The sequence below is a fragment of the Protobothrops mucrosquamatus genome, unplaced genomic scaffold (genome assembly GCF_001527695.2).
Source record: "Protobothrops mucrosquamatus isolate PMUCROS unplaced genomic scaffold, P.Mucros_1.0 scaffold863, whole genome shotgun sequence".
Lineage (NCBI taxonomy): Eukaryota > Metazoa > Chordata > Lepidosauria > Squamata > Viperidae > Protobothrops > Protobothrops mucrosquamatus.
The window spans coordinates 648,029-668,462 of NW_015387118.1; the positions used below are offsets into that span (position 1 = coordinate 648,029).

At 37.4% G+C, this 20,434-nt stretch overlaps 2 protein-coding genes across 2 annotated transcripts in view; one reads left to right on the plus strand and one right to left on the minus strand.

The window, feature by feature from the left end:
- Positions 1–770: 770 nt before the first annotated feature.
- Positions 771–19,347, plus strand: CEP70 (centrosomal protein 70). Its single transcript, XM_015819142.2, has 16 exons — positions 771–838; positions 1,415–1,511; positions 5,827–5,956; positions 8,068–8,248; positions 8,600–8,769; positions 10,406–10,465; positions 11,003–11,105; positions 11,820–11,908; positions 12,218–12,289; positions 12,693–12,795; positions 14,342–14,506; positions 14,840–14,986; positions 15,307–15,475; positions 16,880–16,994; positions 17,969–18,048; positions 19,245–19,347. Exons 1-16 carry the CDS (start codon positions 830–832, stop codon positions 19,304–19,306), a joined length of 1,752 nt encoding a protein of 583 aa, XP_015674628.1. The 5' UTR covers positions 771–829; the 3' UTR covers positions 19,307–19,347.
- A 161-nt stretch (positions 19,348–19,508) lies between these two features.
- Positions 19,509–20,434, minus strand: part of ESYT3 (extended synaptotagmin 3) — a gene marked incomplete at its 5' end in the record, with an annotated part of 35,473 nt that continues 34,547 nt past the window's right edge. The window contains one exon of the mRNA XM_029284720.1: positions 19,509–20,316. Within this exon, the coding sequence (XP_029140553.1) occupies positions 20,283–20,316 (34 nt within the window). The remainder of the gene's footprint in view (positions 20,317–20,434) is intronic.

Below are 20,434 nucleotides of genomic sequence, written 5' to 3' on the forward strand. Positions count from 1 at the left end.
ATGGTAGTTTAGTTTTAGGGATAGTAAGAGATAATTTCCCATTTTTCTTGAACAACAATGCAAGCATGTCTTGTCAATTTTCTTATGCTGTATCCACATGATGTGTCTTTATCTCATCTTTTAGCCATGAGTAAGGCAATAAGACAGCCTACTGTCTTAGTATCAAAGAAACATTTCCTCCTTTTGTGATACCATCCAAGGGCATCCTGAAAGGGTACTGAATTAGGCTTTGAAACTTGTTCGGACTGTGCAGCACTTTGGGTTGAATCTCCCAGAGGTTGCTTCAATGGGTAAACATGGCACCTGCTTGGAATCCCTTGAAACAGCTCTTAACTGTTTCCAGAAATAGGCAGTTGCTTACTAAAGGTTCTCACATGTTTCAAAGGACATTTTGAAGATTGAATGCAAATGCTGCATAGCTATATGCCCATTAATACGGGGTGAAGTCAGGGGACTTAAAACAGAGGTACAGTAGAGCTGGATAATGGGAACAACACAACTTTCATGTCAATACAGATAGCTTCAACTCAGTAGTGGGGAAGGGCCCTGTATTAAACGAATCTCATTTCAAAATCTGGGAGGGATTGATTCGTCTTTGAAGGCTTCTTTTGGCAAATTTATTTTTGTTTTTGTTTTTAATATTTGTGTATTTCAGACATTAGAGCTATAAAACAAGTATATAGCATAGCTTTGATCGGTTTTCCGCATGCTGTAATGTTGTTTAATTATTATTTTTTTTGCTTTTCCTATGTCATCTTCCATTTTCAGATTTCAGAAAAGATTGGCATCCTATCCACCAGTCAACTAAAGTCAAGAGTTCAAAATTACTATGACCGAGGTATATTTTTGTTGAACCGTGCAGATGTAATAGCATATGTTAAGAACACATAGAATTGAATTACTTTCAGCAAAAGTTCAATAGTTCAAAATATGTTACAGTAAAAAGTTGACCAGCTAAGGGACTAAAAGAAAGTAGTCAACATACGGAGGTGGTCAACATACAGAACAACTGTACTGATACAAACATGTGCCTCATTTTATTGTACAGCTTTTATTAGAGAATGTCATACAGAAAAACACATAATGAAAACATAGGAAAATCATTCGTACAATATTGTATCATACAAAATCAATACATTTGTTTTGATGTATTGTTGTTCTTATGGTTTGATCATTCTTTCTGAAAAAACGACTCAGTTTTAGTCTGTTTCTTATTTTTATGAAGATAAGTAAAGAAGGCACACTCAATGCTGGCTATACCACTCAGCATACGTGGGCATTTTTCCATAGCAAATTACTATCTTCAATTTCTGTGTTCTGTGTTAGGAGGAATTGCAGAGGATTGCGTTAGAGAACAAGCTAGCAATACTTTGTAATTATAATATGAGAAACATTCTATTTTTTTCCACTGTAGCAAGAGCAAGAATGGGAAAACTTAAACAAGTTATTAAGACAACATGGCTTAAGACCTGTATGCCTTGATATGCCTGGAAGTTGTGGAAATGTGCCAGGTAACCTACTCTTTACTAAACTAATTAAATTCACTGTCAGAATCTTGCACTTCTGTTACTGCTTGAAGATTTAGATACTTAAGTACTCATTCATTTATAAAATATTATTTATTACTGACATTTCTGTGCATATCCACTCCAAATGGTTCTGAGCAGTATGTGATACAAGAGAAACATTGGTAACCCATCAATGTAAGAAATTTAGGATAGGAAAAGTGATTTTTCACTAGTTAAGGGCAATCTCAAATGGTCCTATCCCATAGGACACAATGTGATCCCTTAGCATATAGAACCCTATGCAGGGCATTCCTCAATATGAAATGGCTGAGATATAATTACATGAAAACAAAATATATTTATAGCTTGAAATAGATACTTACAACTACTAAGTTGTGAATACTTGAATTATGCTTACAGTTTTCTTTCAAACAGTGATGATAACACTGTACATTGTTAAGGTCTTAATACCATCACCAAACTTCTTTCTCCCAAGTTTAGAATCCTCCACTAGGGCCAAATAGTTCTCCTTCTAAGTCTTCTGCAATTGAATGGCTTCCTCTTTTCAATACAAGTACCATCACTTAGACTCAACATGCATAACTCCAAGAATTTGTCAGACAGCTTAGCCATTGCTGAAAATGTTAAAGAGTTCATGTCTGCAAATTGCTGAGGATGGACTACTTATTTTGATGAGTATGGTGTAGTTCATTTGTCAGCTCGGGATTGGGCTGCTAACTCCCAATTATCTTTGTTTTATACACTGAAGTATGTTAATATTAATGAGCCAGGTAATAATAGTGATTGACAATTACATGCCATCAAATTGTTGTCAGCTCTTAACGACCATGTAGATAAATTTTCTCTTTGAAGTCCCTAACTTTGGACTTCAGCTCTTATTAATACTGTTCTTTTTTTTAATAATTTATTAGTTTTCTAATTTTACATTTAGGTATTTAAAAAGCAACATGGTGGCTGGGTTAATCAATAGTTCAATAACATACAAAAATCTTTAGTACAAATCTCAAGTTACACCATCAAATATTTCCTCTCTTTTTCCCTTAATATCTACTATCTTGTATTTAAGCTAATACAGTTCTTATTATATCAACTAAGTAAAAACATCATTATTACATTTATCAATAAATTTTTAGTGTATATGTATGTTAATTACTTTTACATTCAATCTTTATAGACAATCAATGTCCTGTTATTGGTTTTTTCCCAATTTTTAGTTTCCCAGCAATATTCAAATTTAAACATTTGATATTTATAATTTCCAGGCTTTAGGTAACCAAAGTTTCCCTTATCTCAATTCATAATAGAATCTAATATTCAAAATACACATCTTATCTATTTGAGGATAGTCTTGTTCTATTTTCTAAAAGTTATCTATTTCCCACCATATTAAATCATCTAAATAATAATACAGTATCCCCTTTAATAAATCAAAACCATTATATATATTGTCTGGGTTAATCAATAAATCAAACATATTCCTAATTTTTTTTCTTTTGGGTCTAATATTTAAATATTAAACAAATAGAACCCTTGTTTTCAACTAATTTCCAAATATTTTAAATTTAATGACCAAAATTTCCCTTATCTCAACTTCTCCCTTTAAACCTCTAATTAGTAATATGAAATCCCCTCTAATAAATCAAAACCCCAATTTTCTTCAGCTTTATTCTGGCTTTCTTCCTTTGCCAACTAGCCTTCCATGTCAGTGCTTTTAAATCATCAAATAGATCTCTATTATTATATATATTATTTGAAATAAGAGAGACCATTTAGTTGCCATTTTTTTGGAAGGGCTAGCCCGTTTGTGTTCATTAAATCGTCTCCGTATTATTTCAGTTCCCCAAGATTGTCCTGATATGTTTATCTTCCATTCAATCTGTTCTTTTTCTTTCTCCTCAAATTTCTTCTGATTTATATAGAAAGTCTCTTCCATTTTCAGTGTTGTCACTCCCTTTTCTGGATTTTCCATTAATTGTATTTGTTGGTCAATTAACTCCTCTGTCTTAGTATTTGATTGTTCCACTTCTTCTTTTATCTTCTGCGTTGTTAGTTCTTTGGTTGTAGTCAAAATTTGGGTTTGTATATCTAAGCTGGCATCTTGTTCTTTTAAGTCACATCTTATTTTGTCACAAGCTGAAAGAATGGTTTCATGTATTGCTTTCAACATGGAAAGCATCTTTTCCTGGTCTTCATCCATATTCTCTTAATAGTGTGTTAAGTTGAGGACTTTAAAATCAGACGTTAAAAATAATTTTATAACTAGGTATGGGACCTCTATTTCATGTATTATAGGTAGTCTTTATAGTAAAAGTCATTTGTCAAGTAAGGTTTTTTAGTCCAAGGTATTTTATCATCTCATATAATAACCAATGTTCCTCAGATAAAGAAATAGGAAAGCAATTCCCCACATACTGTATAGCTCTAAAATTCAGTAAAGGTTTACATTCATAGTTCAAGCAGGCCAATTATGCTGCCCAGAAGTTCTCTTTACAGCTGAGTTTCTCACAGGTGGTATCTATCAAGGTCGAAAGAGTTTTATCTGAAGTCTGGGCTTCAAGCCAAGTCTCTTTTAGGCAATAACAAGTTGTAATACCAAACTTTGCCACAAGATGTCACTGATGCCATTTAAAGTTTTTTAAGTCCAAAATTTTTATAATCCTTTTTCCAGTTTTATTTCTTTTTTTGTAGATAAAAATAAAAGTCTCCAGTAAAAATAGGAAAACTTTTGGTCCCCAAGTTTCAGAAACATATACATCCAATTAGATTAAAATTGTTCTTTTAGTGCTTTAACTCCCCTGGGTAGTCAGTCGCCACTGTTCTTAGAGGGTGGGGTAGAAATTCCCTTCCCTCTCCCCTCACAGGGGGAAAAGATTCTTTGGACAGCTTTTACAGGAAAAGAAAATACTTAGGATCTTAAAGAGAAGATCAGATCTCACCCAGTTTCATCCGCGTTGCTTTAGAAGTGCTTGATGGTAAGTTTGACTTTGGCTGTCTGCAACTTAGTGACGAGCCATATTGCTGTGGCCGGTCTTTCCTCCACCGGTTTGGAGGGCTGCCCCAGATTGAGCGGAAGGTCTGCTGCCCTCCCGCGATCAAGCGGGGGTTCCCGTCCTTGCTCATCGCCCCTACAGGTGACTTTCGACCCTTTCCAGGTCCTCCAGCAGAACGAAATCAAACGCGGAAGACAGAGCTCGCCTTCCAGCGTCTGTGGCGTCCGTGATGGCAAATCGGAAGTCTTATTAATATTGTTCTATATTCAGCCTTTGAGGAAGTGTCTAATATTGGGTACCAATGGGGTCCATTGGTGATTCTTTATTGGTTATTTATTTAAAACATATATGCCCATCTAATGTTGAACTCTGGGAAGCTCCAATGATAATGGATGATAATGATGATAATGAACCAGGCAGTTAGGAATTAAAGAGTTACTGTTTTCTTAATTAGTACCCTTAAAAATCTGAATTCTTTCAGTCTATGAAGAACTTTGCTTATATTGAATTTAGACAGTTGCAGAAAAGTGACCAATTACAGTGACAGAAGCATGCTTGTGTTCCAGACCCCAAAAGTTGGCTTAATGAAATTTATCAGTTCTCAATAGCAAGCTCATATTAAACAATTCTGTATGGTCTGTGCTTAGTTCATTGTTTAAAAATTGAATCATAATATTGATATTGAAGAAAGTTTTACTAATTTCTTAGGTATTGATTTATTAGTCATATGAATGTAAGAATATTAGGGTATTGTCAGCCCTTTGAGTAGGCCAGGTCAGGAATCAGACACTGCAAGAACTATGGAACCCTACTTTATTGTTGTAAATATAATATCAGAATCTTTAACGCTTGCTAGAATTTCATCTGTCCTCTCCTATATCGTGCAAATTATCTTTGGTCTTTTCTTTATGCTTAGTTCTTTTCAGGGCTGAGATTTCATTTAGTCTCATTAATTGATGCTTTGCATTCCTATGCTATCTCTGCCTCCTTTTACAGGTATTAGGCCTCCTATACTTATGCTGATGCCAGAGTCTTGAGTGAAGAAATTGCTACTAAATAACTTTGTTTATTCTATTCAGTGGACATAAATGAAGCACAGTATTTCCTAAAGAATGTTCTTTAATAGCATTTTTCCATCTAGCTCAGCGATATAGAAAGTATCATAAAAGTCATTTGCTTTGTTATTAGTAATTGGAATTATTTTCTTTTTGCCAGCTCTTATATGATACACTTTTATCATTCTAGTTGATTTGGCAGATGCTTTAAAATAATGTATTTTAAAAAGCATTTATTTTTTAAAATACCAGACACAGAGAAAATTGTTATGGACAAACAGTCCTCGGAAGCAGTACAGCATGCACTGAAAACATTAATGGAAGAAACAGAGCGTCAACGAAAAATCATTCGTGGCTTGATAGAAGACAATCACCAGCTTAGGTAATATATTTTTTTAGAATTCAATTGGATGTCATTCTCTAGATCTGCGGGTCCCAACCTTTTCTATACTCAGCACCCCTAGAACGCTTCTGATATATTCTCGTACCCCTTACAAAAGTTCGAAATAACGGCAATGAATTATGCATATAGACTATAATTTTGAAAACCCAAGTTTTCGCATCCCCTGGAATATCATCTCGCACCCCCAGGGGGGTACAAGCACCCCTGGTTGGGAACCCCTGCTCTAGATGAAACAAACTTCTCTTTGTCTCTCTTTCTCTTTTTCTCTCTCTCTCCCTCCTTCCCTCCCACTCTCTCTCTCTCTCTCTCTCTCTCTCTCTCTCTCTCTCTCTCTCTCTCTCTCTCTCTCTCTCTCTCTCTCTCTCTCTCTCTCTCTCTCTCTCTCTCTCTCTCTCTCTCTCTCTCTCTCTCTCTCTCTCTCTCTCTCTCTCTCTCTCTCTCACACACACACACACACACACACACACACACACACACACACACAGAGAGAGATGTACATCATATAGATAAGAAAGAGGATGGTTTGAACCATGATTTGTGCTTTCAAGCCTCGGATAGCAATTTTAAAAAATTAATCTTTGATTAGTTAAAACTAAGAAACCAGGGAAGACGTGGAAAGGGGCAGAAAGTCCTGAAGAAAAAGTCTGGAGACTTTAAGGCCAACTCCAGTCTAGGTGATGGAATTCATAGAACAGTTTCTAAATAAGAGTGCGCGGGACAAAAATTGTGTTGTCTCACTTTCCATTTTCACTTAGCCCCGTCTTCTGGTCGCTCTGTTTGGTTTAAAGATTTCTTGGCTTTTCCACTCTGCTGTGGCATTTTGTAGACTCCATGCATGCTCTCCTCATCGTTGCAAAGTTTGCCATTTAATAGAGATTCTGTGAAAAGCTAACATTGGGTCAGAATCCCATACTTTCAAGGTGGGTTCATTTCCTTGAGTTCTTACCAGGGAAGGATTGTCAATGCAACTTCTTTGCAGCAAGACGAGCTTCCTTTATTGCAGTAAGTCCAGGCTGATGCTCTCTTCTGGTTGTGCATTTCAGGAGGCCTGACTTAGACCAGGTGTGTCCAATCTGTGGCCCATGGGTTGCATGCAGCCCTGGGCAGCTAGTAATTTGGTTCCACAAGATCATAAACTTTTAACATTATTATGTAATCTACATACATTAATTATATTACATATTACATATTTTATATGCAGCCCAAGACAATTCATCTTCACTCAGTGTAGCCAAAAAGTTGGACACCCATGACTTAGACCAGACATGTCAAACACAAGGCCCGGGGGCCAGATGTGGCCCACAAAGTGGTTTCATGTGGCCCGCGAAGCCATCCTGGAAACAGTGAGGGAACAGCCCCCGCTGCCTTGGCCCTGGCCCAGGCCGGCTGGGAGCTAATGTACAATTTTGTGGTGGTACCACCATCCAGTGCCCCCCCCCCCGCATGGCCTGAGAGGAACAGTGAGGCTCCTGCCTTGGCACTTGCCCTGGTCCCACCCCTTTCTGCCAGAGACCCTCAGATCTATCTCACTCCTGTCCAGGCCCCACAGGCCCCCTTGACGCGAACGATGTAGAGCTGGCCACGCCTACCCAGTAAGCCACACACACCCGCCCCCCCGAGGGCAACCGCAATGCTTATGCAGCCCTCAATGAAATTGAGTTTGACACCCCTGACTTAGACTATCTAGGTTTTAATATATTGTCCAGGATGATACCATATAATACTATGAACCAAACTCTTAAGATGGTTTCTTTAGCTAGGTTATTGTATAGATCCACCTATGAATCTCCAATTTTGTTAAACTATATTGACTATAATAGAATTAAACATGTGGGCCACAAATTGTACCCCCACACCCCATAAATAAACTCAATCTTTTTCCTTTGCAATCCATGCTTTATAACTTCTGAACCAAATCATTATAGCTTGTTCAAGAACCATTAAAACAAAGGTAATTTAGCAAATTGTGTGAGCCTAGCTACAGTCTTTTAGGTGGACGCTTTTATGTTACTTTTGATTTGAACTTATTTGGGGATAGCCTATATAGTTTTCATTAAAGTTTATTTTTATTTGGTTTGGTTTTTAATCAGAGATGAATTACGCTTGGAGAGAAGTCGGGCTTCCCGACAGGAACAACGAGCTAATGATTTGGACGTCATTGTGGAAAATGTCAAACATAAAATACGTCAACTGGAAGACGAGTCAATAGCTAATGCTTCTCAGCAACATAACCAAGTCAGAGATCTTCAGAAAGATCATGAAATTTCACAGGTACTTCAATATTGTTCGGAGTTTGAAATTCTGGGAAGGTTTGTTTATTATAGATGAGAGGCTTTTTAAGAACAATAGCAGCTACAAAACTAATTCTAAATTGCATTATGTCAGAGCAGCAGGTTGTTACACTTCAAATAAGAGGTGTCCAACCTTGGCAACTTTAAAATTCCCCAGTGAGCCATGCTGTCTTAAGCTGCCAAGGTTGGAAGCCCCTGCTTTAAATGAACATGCAAGAAAAAAGTGAAAAGTGTTATCTCTAGCTAGAAGACAGATGCTTTCTTTAAAAATGATAGTATGGCCAGCTAGTACTTTTTTTTCTTTTGCAATTTTCTGGTTTTCTGAACCCAGGCAGTGTACCGCCACCAAGCGAAACAGTTGGAGGAGCAAGAAGAGACGATTGCCCATTTACAAAAGGAGCTTTCTAAGCTGGGTCTGGAAGAGCAGCAGCGTATCGCCACTCAGAAAAAAATGTTCCGCCAGTTTTGTAAGCAGGCTCCAAGAACTCATTTGGATCAGCAGTAAGAAATTCTGCATGGTTTTCAAAATAGGTCCTAGTTTTGGGGCGAGGTGCACGCATAAAAATCAAACTAGGGAGGGGGTGGGGAGGTGGAGCTGCCCCACGCGCCCCGCACCCGCTTACCTTAGGATTGTTGCAGCCATGCCTCCCATACCCTGATACCTGTTGCACCTTCTGCGGCCGCATGCCATGTGGTGCATTGCACTGGTGCCACCGCTCACAGCAGAACACTACATGGCTCGTGCTGCTCATGACACCGCCACTTGCAGCAAGAGGCCGCGTGGCTCATCACGCTGGGTGGCAGCAGTGGTGCGATAGTCGCAACAAGCCAGGTAGCCTGCGAGCAGTGGCAGTGGTGCAATTGTCACGAAGAGCCTTGTGGATTTTTGGTGCAAGCGGTGGCAGTGGTGTGATGCGCCATGTGGCGTGTAGCCACATGTGGCCGCAGAAGAATATAGGAATTCTTTTTAGGTAGTTCTTCTCTGCATTACACATTGTACTTTTTCTTTTTTTAAAAATGCTTTAATGTGCAAATAAAGAAAAAGAATGAAAATCAAACAATGCAACCCCCCCACAACCCCAGTAAAATATACATAAAGGAGAAAAGTCAATTATCTCAATTTATCGTTTATTCTTGATTTCACAGAGAAATATTGATCAGCCTTGGCATTGTACTGATAGAAAACTACTTTATAGATGAAAAGTGAATATATGTAAATTAACCTAGATTGAATCCTTCTGGTCTCACATTATCTTTTCGAACATCAAAGATCATCTTTTTTGCTAATGCACCTAATTGTCTAATTGCAAATCTGCAATGTGTTTGCTGCCATCTTAAATTGTACATCCTTTCTTTAGGGACATACAAAACTTACATTCATACGGTTTGGGTTCATTTATATTATTTGCATAATACGTTGATGGAAAAGTACTGTAGAATTCCAAAATTTGAATAGAATTGTTAATGAATAAAATAGCCCAGAAACATAGTATGAAATACGATGGGTGAAACCATCTTGGAAATACCATTTTAGATTTCATATTTTTAAAAGACAGTTTCTATCTTCTCCTCCAGATGTTTTGGTCCATAGTGTTCATCAGCCACAACCAGCAATAACAGGGTAAAATCCAAGCAACTGCTTGGATTTAATTTCATTTCCACAAAAAAGGGAACCCCTACTAGAGAAGTTTTAAGTTACATATGTATGTACCGCATAGTTGTAGGAATTTAGAAAAAAGTTAATTCTTATTTTAATTTTTGATTTGAGAATTATTGCATGTATTTCATTTGCTCTATTTAATTTATATCCGCTTATTCAATATTATTAATTTCTTGACTCGGTGGATTTGTAAATGTGGATTTTTTTCTGACAGATAACATTTTCTGCAAAACTAATCTTTCTCAATGGCATACATATATCTTGCAAACTTGTCTTTATACTTAATGGCTATCTTTGATAGTTGAGCTTCTAGCAGAAAAATACAACAAACTATTAAGGAAAGATAGTACAGTGAGCTAAACTTTGTCTACAAATTCACATTCTTTCTTATAAAAGTTATTCTTAGGGCAGAGTGAGGCATCATCCACGTTTAACATTTGTTGATTTATATTAAATTAGGGTACTCTTCTTTTTTAGGATTGGGTGTCTAATTGATTATTATGAATCTCAGATCAGCCATGTAAGAAAAGAACTAAGGTAGGTAAAATGGTTGGTCTTGTTCAATTGATGGTCTTATTCTATGACTGCAAGTCTTATCCTATGACTGCAAGGTATACTTCAGATGCCAAAATAGTTAAGAGAGACATATTAGCGGGGGATCACCAACCCCTCTTAGACTGTAACCTGCATCAGCCTTCATCACTTAGTCATGCTGTCAAAGACTGATGAAAGTCGGTTTTTAAAACTATTTGGAACATCACGTTACCCATCCCAACCCAATACATAACTGAGATACATGAAAATTTTCATTTAAAATTTAAAAGTAGGGCCAAGCAGCTGACATAACAACCTTACATCGCATCCAACATTTTTTGAATAGACTTTGCTTTTTTTTTTTGATGTGTTCAAATTCTTTGGAGCCAACTTGCAAAAGGGGAGGGGAAGGTAGATGGAAGAAGAAAAAGCATCTTTTCGGCCAAACAAATTCACACTGTTAAATGTAAAAGTTTGTTTTGTACTTCCGTTTTGTACTTTCACTTAAGTGAAACTTACTTTAACCCAATTCCTTCATAGGAAATACAAGAAAGAGATCAATCATTTACAAGACGAAGGAAAAGATGAGGATGAATTCTTGAAGAATATAGATGCTACTGCTAATTACAAAGCCCTGCTTATGGTAAGGAACTTCTGTATAATCTTAGAGGTAGATCTGGAATCTGGACAACCTCTAGGCACAAAGTTATAACTTTCCCAGTTGGTAGATTATAGTGTGATTCACTTTAGGATTATGCTGAAGGCATTGGTTGATAGTCATCAAATGTATCCCACTAATGTCTGCAAATGAGAAACCAAACTTAGAGAACCCACACAACCTTATACTCCAGTCATGAGCTACATATAGCCTCTACCATCATAGTTTGTATAAACTATGTATATCCAAAACCCATTTTGCTTTTTTCAGCAAGCATTCATTTTTTTGTAGCATAACTCAAACTGCCCGCTATCTTTTCACTAGAATCTTCCTAATTTTTCCCTCCATTTTCCCATCTTTTGTAAACATTCTGCCAGATACAGCAATTCATCTTACTGCTCTTATTTACCCATTTCATTTGAAAGATAAAGCATTGCAAATTATATTTTATATCTTCCGATATTTTCAAGTAGTTAAATAAATGAATTTAAATAATTAGAATTTTTATTTAAAGAAGTTTGTTTTAAAAAAAAATATCCTATTAACTTTGGATTCCCTGGGTCAAACTTTAAATAAATCATCGTTTTTCAGTGTTTTAGTATCTTATTAATGGTCTACTTAATTGTTAGGGTAAGTGACAAAGTGCTGTGTTGGCATGCATATGTATGAGTGTAATGTTTAATAATAAATATTTCCAAGTCTTTCCAGACACAAATAATTGAAACAAAAGCTCGAAATGAACAGCTTATGCATGAAAATACTAATCTCAAGAAAGAGATGGAAATTAGGTGAGTGGGAAAAAATAATTTCAGCATAGCATGCATGCATGGATATGATTAAAATCCTGGATCCTAAATTCTGTGTGAAAACATTCAATACTGAATATCAAACAATCTCTACAAGATACTTTTCAGCTATCTGATTCATGTTATCATAGCAATAGATGACCATTTAATAAACTTACTGAGAGCAACAGAAGCATGATCTGTGAATGTTTGGCAAGGATGTTACTGGCCTGTAAAAGCAACAACAGCAATAAATCTACAAGACAAATCTATTCGTTGTGAAACTTCACAGAACCCTTTTCTTCCCTTTAGGCCAACTGCGCAAGAACTAAAATTTTATAAACACCAAGTGAAGAAGCTGGAGAAAATATTAAAGAACATCAAGTAACGTATTTCAAATAAGCATTAATCATTAACCTGTTTTGCAGATGGATAAAAATAGAGACTGTGTAGTGATTATTGATCTGAAATCTTGAGTTTAGACACGAGGAAGCCAAAATGGGAGCACAGCCAAAGGGAAAAACAAGGAGTATAATACCTCAAGGGCCACTCAACCCATTTTTTTAATTATAATTTGTGCTTTTACTTTTTTCTGAGCTTTGAAAGCTATGATTTGTGTAAAACAAATACCTTAAGAAACAATTAGAATGCAATCTTTCACGTTTATGTGGATGCTGACCGTACAGTTTACTTTAGATTTTGTGATTCCATGTTTGGTCTATAAGGCCTGGATTATAGAGCAGTTTATTTAGTGCTTGTCCCTCTCCTCTCTCGGGTTGCTTGTTAGATCACTTGAGAGCAGTGAAGAAGAAAACATGAAAGAAAATAGAGAACTTAAAAAAGGTTTGGGAGGAAGCCAGCTGCAGGAAGTTTGCAGAAGATATTTACAGGTGAGTGGATTTTTGATGCAGAAATTCTGCAAAAAAAACCCCCTATAAAATGAAGAATAGGTTTCTCACTCATTCATATAGTGCAGGGGTACGACCTATGGACTTCAACTTCTAGAATTCCTGAGTCATCATGGCTCAGCTATTCTGGGAGTTGAAGTTCATAGGTCATGAATGAGCTATGAATAGCCTCAGATTTACTGTTTGTTACTCTCCTCCTCTTTCATGGCTACAAGGATATTGTGCTTAGTTATGAGAAGCCTGGTTCTTCCAATTTAACCTAGCCTACTTAACACAGAGAACTGTGGTTTGTTTTGGATTCTCAGGGGAAAAAACAGTAGGGTTTCTGCTACTGATTTGTTCCCTAACTTGAATTTTGACAAATCATAATTCCTTGAATTTATACGACATCTTATTTAAAGAAGAAAGGAAAAGGCAATGAGCTACCTCCTATTGCAGGAAGTCATGTTTTCCCAGTTAAGTGTGTAACTGGGCCAGAAAATACGCCTTTATTAAAAGTTTGTGTTCATTTAACTCCCTTTTTCTCTAAAAATGCCATCTGGCGTCAATAGAATTGAAACTTTTCTTGAATGCTTCTTGACTGTATTGAGAATAATCTCACTGGGTTACCAGATTGTAGAATTGCTCTGACAACTGCTAAGACACTAGCTTCTATGTGGGGGAGCCATATTTCCTACAGTGTAACCTACTTGATGTTGCTTTATAGTAAATGTAACATTTGCAGTGTGGAACACCTATTCTCTTATCATTTGTATTGCAGGGAGAACAAAACTACCACACATCAATTCTAGTCAGGTGCAAACAAAATTATGCTTGTGGCTTTTTACATTGTGACATCTATGACTACCAGTCTTTCTTCCAGTTTAAATCATTTTTTATTATTTGTGCGAACTAGAATTTGCTCCATAGTAAAATTTACCTCCAAAAAAAGCTTGCAAACCAAACCCTAATTTAATGTTACCTCCCAGACAGACTGGTTTTGCTAAGTGAAAGCGCACAAGAAAAAGATTGGAGCAGGCTTGTTCCTGCAGTGCTAAATCATGGTTTGCTGTTGTGCCTGGACTGACCCATTATATTGGCCAAAGCAGTGTACTTAATAAATATAATATAGGCAAACTTCACTGAATAGTACCATGCGTGTTTAGTTAAATCATATATTCTGTGTTAAAAATGTAGTTTCCTTGCTAAATCTTGAAACACAGGGAAGTAGTGAAAAATTAATATGTTTGGGAGTTGGTGGGTAGGAAGAAGCCTGATTATCAAATACTTCACAGGAGGAAGTCCATCATAATCGCTGTTGGAGCAAAACCCAACAGAAGTGCAGCTGTCTTAGATCTTATTATTTCAATGAAAGAGTTGAATGTTTGCCTAACTGTCCATTTTAAACCTGGAATTTTAACTAGGACTGGATTGTACTCAGTGTTCCTCAGATGTAATCAGTGTTACTCCAGCCATGTGACTGTCTGGAACGTTTTACAAAGATTAGTGAATAATGATTCTTTTTTTTCCTAATATTTTAACTCTAAAGGTATTATCCAGCATTGACTCTATTATCAGAAGCCCAAGGAGAGCTCCTCTAATAACACTCATGCAGAAAAAGGGCCTTGGGAAAAGCTGCACTGAGGAGGGAAGTGGATTTGAGCATCTCCCCGCTGTGATTGAAATCTGGGCTGACCAGCTAATGGCCCTGAAGGTACTGGTGATCTTTGACTGCTCTCTTCAGCCTGGGGAGCTGCCCCTGTGCCTGGTTCTTCCAGTGCGCGTCCTCTGTGTTTTCCACATGTCTTTTCCGTGAGTGTAATTTCAACGTACAAGTAGTTAAATAATAACAAACGTATCTTGCAGCAGAGATTTTTTTTACGCTTTAACCTGTGAAGTCTCTCTCTTGCCCCATTTGAAATATTTTGTTTTTAAACAAGGATATGGGAACCTAATAATGAACTCCCCACAGTATCCTGTTAAATTCTTACACTGAAAGCCCAAAAGAATAACACACCATCTTTTTTTTTATTGTTGTTCTTTCAAGATCTTGCACCAGTCCCTGAAAAAGCTGTCTCTGCAATTAGTTCCTTGGTATACCAAAACTATGCAGGATACCAGTGAATGTATTAGAGTTGAGGACCTTCAGCAAATAGTAAATGAAATCTCTGAAGAAGTAGGCAATGAAGAAAAGGTAATTTTGTTCAAAAGTTCTGATTATTCAGAAGTATCAGTTTAATGTGTTACTTATGTGGAAATAATATGATAATAATAATTTGTCATTTTGGGCCTTAACGCACATATACATTCATTCATATGAATGTAATGTGGGCTTATAATGATCTCAAACGTTAATTTGCCTATTTAGAAAATGACACCCTAGTAGTTCTTTTCCAGTTATTGTATCTGGGAGAATCCTAGACTTCAGACAGAATACATCCCCAGGGTTCTATTGTGTTTAATCAGGATTGAAATGACCAGTGGGCTCCTTTTGTTTTTATTTATATCCTACAGAAAAGTCTGATTCCTTCACAACAAACCTTGTATACCATTGTCTGTCATTTTCAAAAACTGTTTGATGTGAAGACCCTAAATGGCATTTACCCTCGAATGAATGAGGTTTATACAAAACTTGGCGAAATGATCAATGCTATGAGGAACCTCTGTGACCTCTTAGAACTAGGTAAGAATCTGTTGCTCTTCCTCTAACCTGCTCAAAGTCAGACCAGGATAATGTGGGGATGAGGAAGAGCTCAGCGGTGTTCTTTGAAAGAGGACTGTAGGTTGAAAGGGCATGAGTTTTGCAGGAAGNTCTCGCCTACATCGTCCATATAGGACGACTCGGGAACTCAACTCCTACCCCGGGCAGCTCACCGATCCCCTTATGCCCAGGGGAAAGGTATCAAGCCGTTTGACAGCAGATGCTGGCTGTCAAACCGGCTTTTACGCAAAACAGGCGGGAGGCAGCAAACAGCTGCGACCAGCGAAATCGCCTGCCACCGGAAGTCTCGAATCGTCATATGTATGTTGAGGTAAAGCAAAAGTTGAGGATGGAATAATAAAATAGAGGACACAGCAGCAAATCGTATTGAATTCTACATATTTTGTTTGGTTTCATTTTAATGTTTAAAGTTTGGTCATACACAAGCTCAGCAAAAGCAAGTTGCAAAAGACCATTAAATGCAGCACCAGATTTGCTGTTGACTCTTTCGGCGTTACGGATTTTAAAAACCCATGTAAGGCAATAGTTTTGCAGCTCCCAGGACTGCATTACATGGCCACAAGAAAGACTGGAAATACACTTTGGAAGAGATCTGATAGCTCCTTAGCTATGACCTTACAGAAAAGCCCATCATTTTTTAACATGTGGAAGGATGAATGGGAAGCAGGTTAAAATTGTCATATATTCCTCATGTGCATCTTGCTCCCTCCCTCCCTCCCTCCCTCCCTCCCTTCCTTCCTTCCTTCCTTCCTTCCTTCCTTCCTTCCTTCCTTCCTTCCTTCCTTCCTTCCTTCCTTCCTTCTTTTAATTGTAAATTATTATTATTATTTATAGTTTTAATGTTTACTGGATTTTAATATTTATAAGCCATCCAGAGTTGCCTGTAGGCCAGGTGGGTGGCATACAAGTTTAATCAATCAATCAATTACTCATGCAAATCAATCAATCTCCACACATAGTCCTAGTGCTCTTTCTAATATCCTAGTGCTGTTCTTCATTGCCTATAAAGGAAGGTTTTCTTCCTATAAAGAAATGACAGGAAGGAACTTTCTTCCATCCCATACTGTTGGCATGATCCAAGCCAGTCTTGTGAAATATCAGGGCTTCCAAAATACCAGGATTGCTCTGTTAATCCTGTTGGTCTTATCCTTCCACTATCAGTACCACAATCGTTTTAATGGGTTATTAGTTTCGCCTTCCCATTAAAAACTCTGGTATGCTGCCTTGCACAATATTTTCCTACGTTCCTTAGTTTGGATGTTTGAGTTGGCAACCACTTCGAACAGCTTGCTGTTTAATTTGCTCCCACTTACTTACTGTATTGTGAAATGTTGCACAGAAACTGATAACAATGTTTCTTCATAGATAGCTCAGCACCACCTAGTGTCCTGGTGAACACTGTTGGAAAGCTATGCAATTTGTTTAATGAGAATGTGGCCTGGCAGGTGGAACAACTCCTGGGCACACAAGACATTGAAAGGTATGTAGATCTTCATAGTTAACTAATTGTAGCTTTACAAAGATGCCTTTAGCCCTACATTCTAAATTCATAATGGAGAGAGAATGGTATGACATCCTGTTGGGTATTTGAAGAACACTATCATGGCCGTCGTAGCCATATTACTCAAGGCAAATGCTAGACAGCTTTTTTGGACTTTTGGGGGCTTAATTTCTAGTGTCTTGATCCTCTTTGCCTTTCTCTGAATATGTTCCATTTTCTCACAGTGCTCCTTAAAAATGGGGTGTCCAAAGGTGGATATGGGTACTTTAGGCGAGACCTGATCATGGGAGAAGAGAATGGAATGCTTAATTCTTCTGCTTAAGTATTCTTTTGATATCACAGGTAGTCCTCACTTAATGATACTAATTGGGACCGGCAAGTCTGTCCCTAAGGATTTGATCCTAAAAGGAGATGTCACACGGCCACACTAATTTATGATTGCAGTTGCAGCAGTTCCAGTTGCCATTAGTAGGTGAACCCCACACAATCACAGTGTCCTGTGATCGTGTGATCATTTGCAACTTTCTGCTGGTTTCTCCATTGACTTTGCCTGTTGGAAACTGGCAAGAAAGGTCACAAATGGTGATCACATGACTGTGGATATTGTGATCCTCGTAATTGCCAGCCAGTTGCCAAGTGCCCAGATCACAATCATGTGACTGCAAGAATCCTGCAACAGCCGCAAGTACAAGGAATAATCATAAGTTCCCTCATTCGGTGCCATTGTAACTTCAGATGGTCACTGAATGAGTGATTGCCAAATGAACACTGCCTGTACATTTCTGCAGATAGAATTTAAAATTACATTTGTCTTTTTTGCAGCCACATCACACTGCTGTCTCATACTCAATTTGCAGTCAACTGTAATTAGTTGACCACCGTGATAAGATTAGGGCTTGTTGTTTAAATAACAAAAGGAGAGAATTGATATTTGTCAAATTGATATTTTTCAGCATTATCTACAAGTTAGAAGAACATGACGACTTTTTCCCAGCATTTCATGCTCTTATTAACAACTTACTTCGTGTTCTGGGTAAGCACTTTCTGCAAATTAATGATAATGGATAGAGGGGCCTGGGCTTTCAGTACATTATTCCACATGAATTTTGTTTTCACCAGAATTTAAGGGCAACATTTAGCTGTCTTTTGAAATATATCTCAAAGAAATTTATGATTATGTGGCACGATCCATTGTCCTTGTAAGTCAATGTTGCATATCCCGCCTCAAAAAAGTATTGAGAACAGCAGTCAAAGACTACCCAAAGCTATTGCTGAATAATGTCTAGAACGTGGGTGTCAAACTGCCGGCCCGCAGGCCGGATGCATCATAGCAAAACAGTGCCCACCCCATTGCCAGCAATGTCAAAAAAGTCGTGACACGTGACGTGATGTTGGGAGTTTGACACCCCTGGTCTAGAAAGTAATATTATAAATAATTATAACTGTAAAATAGTTTTTCCCTGTTTGCATTCTTCTCTTTTTGGAATATACACCTATGTGCTTATTACCCTTGCTATCAGGACCAAGCAGAAAGTGATGTTAGGATTATTCAGCAAAATTCATAGTAATTACATAAGGATTGTTTTACATTGGCTGGTTATTGGGGGGGGGGAGCATTGCCAACCATTCAGCAGGACAATTCACTCATGATGATGCTGAGAATGATATAGTGTGACTACATCTTTTGAGAGGCTCCGTGCATTTGCTTTGAAGGCATTTTAAGGACTTCCCAGTACCCCCAAATACTTCCCCTTGGATTGCCACTGAGGGTTGCTTGTTTTTACTGCCATTTTCATTGGAGGAGTCCACTGTGAATATAGGTGAGATGACCTTGGAAAAACCCCTGAAATAGCCACGTTCAGCCTTCATGGGGACATGCTTTTATGAAGTGTAGCAATATTGCAAGCAAAGAACCCCTCTGAACTGTGTGATCTGTTTCAGAAGCTGATGAATTTAATTTTAAGAAATCCTTAGAATGTATAGTAAAACCTGGTCATTTTGAGTGTGGGGTTCTATACTTCCAGACTGGAGTTTTCCATTCATAAACTAAACTAATTATAGCCTGGTTAGTTTATAGTTTACTTCTAAAATGTAATGAAAATTTTACATAGTTTATAATATAAAGTATAAATATGGGGCCATACATTTTAAGCATTCCGTTGGATATCTAAAAATAGGTGACTGTTGAATTGAAAAGGCAAAATGTGTGCAAAATTGCTTTTGTTTCAGAAGTCAGAAGTCTCGCAGAAATATTACCTGCTGTACAGAAGCTGAAATGGATGGTCCAATAATATAAACTAAATGTAAACTTTTAACATGTTGACTACCTCTTAATGTATTTTTGAATATTTTTATTAAAAATGTCTGAACGGAATCTTGGAAGATTTGTTATTTGCTTTCAATAGCATAAGGACCAAGTTTTCAAAGCAGATTAATAAGGTGTATTAATGAACAGAATATTGGTAGTTAATAAGTCGCAAGCAGCTACTATATCATAAGTTAGTTTATTCTTTAAAAGCGCATTACATCTGTAATGTAGACAAACAGTTTCTGAATTAGATTCTTTGGCATAAATAATGCAAAACATGGTCTGTTTTATGTACAAAATTGAAGGCAATGATTAGATTCTAGTGCATTTGCCTCTTTGCCAGCCATCCTCTTTCCTTAATCCCTTGGATCATTAAAAAACAATCAGAGGATCCTTTAGAACAGGATTCAATGAAATGTGAGGAAATGCTCTTTGAAGGAAGAGCCCCCCCCCCACTGTAGCTGCAGGGATGAGGGATTTTTTTGTCTCCTCACCACCCAGAAAAAGACGGTTCAATACAGACTAAAAAAGTACATTCTGTAAGCAAAACTAGCATACCTGTCAACGTGCTTTCAAAATGATATGGACCCTGGTTTACTTGTGGCACTTTGTGTGGGGGAACAGAGCTGGGAGGGGAAATTAAGCAGCAACAAACAGTGCTTGGTCAGTAAAGCCTGAGAATATGGAAAGCAGAGCACTCTGCCTCAGAATTTGTCCTGTCTTTGGTCAATCAGTTGGGGAACTCCTCAAATACACATTTACTGTTATAAACTTAACCATTAAAAGTTAAATGCAGGATGATGCCAAATTCATCCCTTGAAAAAGTCAGAATTTTAAGAAATATAGTAATGCATTAAATAAGTTAAGCGTTATTGAAGTATAAACATTTACAAAATCTTATTGTGGCCTTCAAAGTTCCAAATATACATGAAGTGTGCTGTTGATCAGGTGTGAAGGAGTCAACTCTGGGGCTGTCCATTTGTCAACTGATACCTGTAAAAGAAAGGTGGCATGATGGGTTAAAGCAGATACTCCTCCACTAACTAGCTAGCTATATAGTATATCCCTGCCTTTTGTGTCTGCATGTGTGTACAAGTATACGTGTATGTGT